Source organism: Otolemur garnettii, unplaced genomic scaffold, assembly GCF_000181295.1.
Source record: "Otolemur garnettii isolate 467f Iridium unplaced genomic scaffold, OtoGar3 scaffold00127, whole genome shotgun sequence".
NCBI lineage: Eukaryota > Metazoa > Chordata > Mammalia > Primates > Galagidae > Otolemur > Otolemur garnettii.
This window is the reverse complement of record NW_003852522.1, coordinates 22,607-29,325: the sequence shown is the minus strand read 5'-3', so window position 1 is coordinate 29,325 and position 6,719 is coordinate 22,607. Positions and strand designations below refer to the sequence as shown.

The 6,719-nt window shown below is 41.4% G+C and overlaps 1 protein-coding gene across 1 annotated transcript in view; it reads right to left on the bottom strand.

Moving 5' to 3' along the window:
- Window positions 1-6,719, bottom strand: part of LOC100948016 (adhesion G protein-coupled receptor E2) — a gene marked incomplete at its 5' end in the record, with an annotated part of 28,818 nt that overhangs the window by 3,690 nt on the left and 18,409 nt on the right. The window contains 1 exon segment of the mRNA XM_003804111.3: window positions 3,127-3,199. Within this exon segment, the coding sequence (XP_003804159.3) occupies window positions 3,127-3,199 (73 nt within the window).

Below are 6,719 nucleotides of genomic sequence, written 5' to 3'. Positions count from 1 at the left end.
AGCAACCTCAAACTCTTCAGCTTAAGTGATTCTCTTGCCTCAGCCTCTCAAGTAGCTGGGACTACAGGTGCCTGCCACAATGCCCAGCTAAAAAAAATACTTCTAAATACCATCCCATCTCATGTTAAATGGGTAAATATTCCTCTGAGTATTTGTAGGGAACTAGCACCTTCACACATTCTCAGGTTAGGTTCCCACGTTCTACTAAAGTACAAGTCAACTTGGTGTGTTCTTGTTTTTATTGTTATTGTCTTATTTCCTAGAATTACCATGGACAATTATTTGGAATTTGCACGGTTCTAAGACACTCAGTAGGCTTAGGATGACACTAAATTTTTTTCTCTGAATTCTCTTGAAGACATAGATTCTTACAAAAATAACAGGGGGCTAGGAGCAGGGTGAAGGAGAAAAACATCTCTAGTGAATTTAATTTATGCTTACTTCTCGGTTTTCATTAAACCCATTGCTGGATTTACATCATCAGCCCATGCAAATGTGAATTACCAAGAAATCCAAAAAGAAAGAGACTAGAGAGGGCAGAATTGATTTCTTTATAATTAGAGCTTTGTTCCAGGCCCTCGAGTATGAAGTTATTCATATCTATTTATAAACTGTGTATCTCTATATAAACCCGCTCCATGTACACGGAGAATCTTAGTTAACTCTGAGTTTCATTTTTTTATGGTTTTATTGAGATATATTTCACATGCTATAAAACCCACTCATTTCAAGTGTAGAGTTCAGTGTTCATTGACTATAAAGAGCTGTGTAATCATCACCATAATTTAACTTTTAAAAAAATTTAACTTTTCCAAAAGAAACTCTGTACATATTCCACTCCTCACTCCAGATTTAGGCCTCTACCAATCCATTTTCTGTTATGTATTTGCTTATTCTGGACATTTCATATAAATGATATAATATTTGGTCTTTTATGATTGGAGTCCTTTACTTAGCATAGTATTTTCTTTTTTTTTTTTTTTTAAGACAGGAGCCTCAAGCTGTCCCCCTGGGTAGAGTGCCGTGGCATCTCAGCTCACAGCAACCTCCCACTCCTGGGCTCAAGTGAGTCTCCTGCCTCAGCCTCCCAAGTAGCTGGGACCACAGGTGCCCGCCACAATGCCTGGCTATTTTTTGGTTGCAGCCATTGTTGTTGTTTGGTGGGCCTGGGCCAGATTTGAACCCGCCACCTTGGGTGTACGTGGCTGGTGCCTTAGCCACTTGAGCCACAGGCGCTGAGCCTAGCATAGTATTTTCAAGGTTCACCCATAATGAAGTATTTTTAAATGGCTGAATAATAGTTAAAAATTCTTTTTTTTCTGCATCCTTCTTGCCAAAAAGACTGTACTGTATTGGTTTGCAATCCCACCAACAGTGTGTAAGTGTACCTTTCTCTCCACATCCACACCAGCATCTGCAGCTTTGACTCAGAATCCTCAGAGAGCTAAAAGTAGACCTTCCATTTGATCCTATAATCTCATTTACTAGATATTTCAGAAGGAAAAAGGTCATTTTACCATAAGGACTCTTGCACTAGAATATTTATCACAGCTCAATTCACAATCACTAAGATGTGGGAACAACCCACGTGCCCATTAACTCCCAAATGATAAAGTCTGGTGTATGTGTACCATGGAATACTATTCAGCCATAAAGAAAGATGGAGACTTTAAATCTTTTGTATTTACCTAGATGGATTTGCAGAACATCATCCTAAGGAAAGTATGACAAAAATGGAAAACCAAAGATCCAATGTACTCAATACTGATATGAAACTAGTAAATGAACAACTACATGCCCACATGAAAGAAAAACACAAATTCAAGAAGAGGGATGAGGGAGAGGGCTTGGTAAGCTGTCAGCTAACAGGAAATATATAGAGGTATATGGCACACCTCTTGGGTGAAGGGCTTAACTACCACTTGGACATTACCTAATGAATGCAAACAATGTAACCTTATCATATATACCCTTATAATAATCTGAAATAAAAAAATAAAAATTATTTTTTTATGACTGGATAATATCCCATCATATCGCGGTACTATAATTTTTTATTCATTTATCAGTGATGGGCATTTAGGTTGTTTCCAATTTTTGACTATTTTGAACAATGCTGCTATGAGCATTGATATATACAGATTTTTTTTCCTTGAGACTAAGTCTCACTCTGTCATCCTTGCTGGAATATAGTGGCATCATCATAGCTCACTTCAGCCTCAAATCCCTGGGTTTGAATGATCCTCTTGTCTCTCCAGTAACTGGAACTATATGCATGGGAACCACACTCAGCTAATTTATTTATTTATTTTTAATTTTTTTTTGTGGAGATGGAGTCTTTCTCTTGCTCAGGCAGGTATCGAACTCCTTAGCTCAAGTGAGCCTCCCAGCTTAGCTTCCCAGAGTGATAGCTTTACAGGCACATGTCACTGTGCCCAGCCCATGTGCCAATTTTGCATGGATATATGTTTTCACTTGTCTTAGTTATGTGTGTAGGAGTGGATTTGCTGGGTCTTGTGTTAGCTATATGATTAACTTTTTGAGGAACTATCAAACTGTGTTCTGAAATGACCACACTGTTTTATATTCCAAGCAGCAATGTATGAAGATTTCTATTTCTTCACATCCTCACCATCACTTTTTGTCTGTTTTTTACATTTTTTTAATTTTTAAAATTCTTTATTAAATCATAACTGTGTACATTAATGCATTTATGAGGTATAATGTGCTGATTTGGTATACAATATGGAATTCTTACTTCTAACTGATTAAGATACCCTTCTCCTCACTTACTTATTTGTTGTGGTAAGACATTCACACTCTATTCTTAATAGTTTAGAAATGTGGGGAGAATTCTGGGAAGATGGCTGACTGGTAGCAACCCTTGTCAGAGGCTCCTGAGCAAAGGAAGAAATACCAGATGGAAGCAGACTCTATGAAGCCAAAGACAGGGAGCTGAGCCAAGAAAGAAGTTCGGCAAGCTGTAACTCCCAGGAAGAGCATTCAAGAAATCAAGTTAGAGGTACAAAACCTATTGACTAGAGGATGGGAGACCCCTCCCCCAAGCAGGAGGACTGCTGCAGGCTATCTGCGAAAGAGCAGGGAACAAAAGACCTCTCATTTTACCTTGCTGGAGAGAGCCGCTAAACTCCAGGTCTCTTTCTCCAGGAAGGTCCCACTTAGGAACCTAGACACCCCCCTGCCAGGCATAAAATTCAACAGATATTTTTCCCCACAAGTCCAAACTCCCAGTCCACCCTTTCCCCCTTGCATGGTGGTCTGAAGCTCTGCCCCCTGCAGAGCACAGAGTGTTTGGTTTTGTCCTGAGAGACCTGGGCACAGTGTGGACTGCCAGCCATCAGGACGAAATCTGTGACTAATGGGGAAGAAAGAGGGTGTGGGAAGAAAGGGATACTTGGTGGGAGGAGGAGCAGTCCCCTGGTTATGACTATGCCTGGCCAGTGGTAGTTTTGACCCTTGGTTTGGGCTGTGTCTGGTGGGATGGGGTAAAGAACCCTTGGCTCTGACAGCATCCACAGCAGGAGAGTGGTTGCCCCATGTGGACTGAGTTTGGCAGACGAGACTGGTCGCTGCTGGGCCTGTGAGCAGAGGCCTAATAGGCATGGACTGTGACCTGAGAGCAAGGGCGTGGTCTCCTGTTTTCAACAGAACCCTCAAGCAGTGGCTTACTGAGTGTGAACCAAGCCCTGAGGGCTAGGGTGTACTCTACTGTCTCCAGTGGGGCTGATGAGCAGAGGCCTACCAGGTGAGGACTGAGACCTGTGGGTGGAGTGTGGTGCCCTGACTCTAGCAGAGTCTGCGAACAGAGGCTTGCCAGGCAGTGGACTGAGACTGGCAGGCAGGGCATGGTCCCTAACTCCAACTGGTCTGGCAAGCAGAGGCTAGCTGTGTGTGGACTGATACCAGAGGGCAGGCCCAGTGCCCTGACTCCAACAGAGGCTGCAAACAGAGGCTTGCCAGCCAGTGGACTGTGACTGGCAAGAGGGGGCATGGTCCCCTGACCCCAACTGATTTGGCAGGCACTACTCCAGACTCTACTCCAGAGGCTAGCTGTGTGTGAACTGAGACCGATAGGTGGGGTAATGCCTGGCTCCAGCTGGGCCTGTGAGCAGAGAAGCAGACAATAGTGTGGACTGAGTCTGTCAGGTGGGCGTGTGGATCCCTGGCTCCAATTGTGCTTTGAATTCCTTTGTTTTGAATTGTCCTTGAATCCCTCTATGTTGGGCAGGGTTTGCACTGCCAGACAATTTTGTTGGAATCCGTGTCTGGGGCTGACTACTTTGTGACATTCTGAGGTTGACTTCTGAAGTTCTGTAGTGGAAAAAAACTGAAGGGTGGGGGCTGGGGAATGCAGCTATTTGTATCTCTTCACGGTTAAGATTTAAATCTAATAGGGTGGTTTCTTAGGATAGGGTAGAGGTTGGCTGATATCAAAACAGAGCTAGCCTGCACTGTCTCACCAAGTAGGTCCTCAGAGTCTCCAGCCAAAACTCTGAAGGGGGGCTTTTTAAGGTTGGTAAGGGGATATCTCTATTACCTGGGAACCCCAATTCAATCACCCTACCAGTTCTAATAACCAAATAGTAGAAAATAAACATGGTGCAGACTCAACAGAAGAACTCTGGCAACATGAATAACCAGAGTAGATCAATCCCCCCCCTCCAAGAAATGACAAAGGAGATACAACTGAAGATGCCATGCATAGACAAATGGCAGCAGTGTCAGAAACTGAATTCAGAATATGGATTGCAAATAAGATAAATAGAATGGAAGAAAAGATGGAAATTGAATTCCAAAGAGTAGTTCTAAAGTTGTCTCAAGTCACCCAAGATATGGACATAATGAGAAAAGAGATAATAGAGTTCACAGAAGTGAAAAAGTTAGTTGAGGAGCTCCAAAATACAGTGGAATTCCTGACTAATAGAGTTGACCAGGCAGAAGAAAGGATCTCTGAAACTGAAGACAAAGTTTTTGAACCTTCCTGGACACTCAACAAGGTAGACAAATGGAGAGCAAAAACAGATCATTCCCTGAGAGAGTTGTGGGATCACTCCAAAAGAGCAAACATTCATCTTATAGGAATTCCCAAAGGAGAAGAGGATGGTCCTAAAGGTACAGATGCTCTACTCCAAGAGATTTTGGAGGAGAATTTCCCAAACATTGCAAGAGGTTCAGAACTTCAGATAGCAGACAGTTTCAGAACCCCAGCAAGACTCAATCCAAATAAAGCATCTTCTAGACACATTGTGATTAACTTTGCCAAAGTGAAGATGAAGGAGAAAATTCTGCAAACAGCCAGACATAAGAAAAGCATCACTTACAAAGGAAGAAATATCAGAATAACTGCAGATCTCACAGCTGAAATTTTTCAACCCAGAAGAAGATGGTCATCAACTTTCAATCTTTTAAAACAAAAAAACTTCCAGCCCAGGATCCTATCCAGCTAAACTGAGTTTCATTTGTGATGGAGAAATCAAATGCTTTAATGACATAGACATATTGAAGAATTTTGCCATAACTAAACCAGTTCTCCTGGATATTCTCAGACCCATCCTCCACAACAACCAGTGCAATGCTCTACCTCCAAAGTAAACTCACCCCGAAATTTTTTGAACAAAATCCAACTTCCACAGTGGTGAAAGGATTAAAAATGTCCACTGGACATCCAAAAATCATGACACCCAAAAACACAACCAGGCTTATCAATTCTCTCAATTAATGTGAACGGTTTAAATTGTCCTCTAAAGAGGCACAGGATGGCTGATTGGATACATAAACTAAGACTAGACATCTGCTGTATACAAGAATCTCACCTTACCTTAAAGGATAAAAATAGACTCAGGGTGAAGGGATGCACTTGTATCATACAGGCAAATGGAAACCAGAAAAAAGCAGGGGTTGCAATTTTAGTAGCAGATACAATTGGCTTTAAACCAACAAAGATAAAGAAAGATAAGGAAGGTCATTACATATTTGTCAAGGGAAACACCCAACATGAAGAGATGTAGATAATGAACATTTATGCACCCTACCAGAATTCTCCTCAATTCATAAAGCAGACCCTAATGGATATGAACAACTTGATATCTTCCTGCACTATAGTAGTTGGAGATTTTAACACCCCTTTGATAGTTTTGGAAAGATTCTCCAAGAAGAAAGTAAACAAAGAAATATTAGACTTAAACCTGACCTTAGAACAAATGGACTGTACAGACCTCTACAGAACATTTCACCCTCATAAAACTGAATATACATTCTTCTCATCAGCCCACAGGTCATCCTCCAAAATAGACCATATCCTAGGACTCAAGTCTAACCTCAGCAAATTTAAAAGTATAGAAATTATTCCTTGTATCTTCTCGGACCACCATGGAATAAAAGTTGAACTCAACAGCAATGGGAATCTCCATACTCAAAGTCATGGAAGCTAAATAATCTTAGGCTGACTGATAGCTGGGTCAAAGATGAGATTAAGAAGGAAATCACCAAAGTTTTGGAACTAAATTAAAAAGAAGACACAAATTATCAAAACCTGTGGGATACTGCAAAGGCAGTTCTAAGAGACAAATTTATAGCATTGGAAGTGTTCATCAAGAAAACAGAAAGAGAGGAGGCCAACAACTTAATGGATCACCTCTGGCAACTGGAAAAGGAAGAACATTCCAACCCCAAACCCAGCAGAAGAAAAGAAATAACCA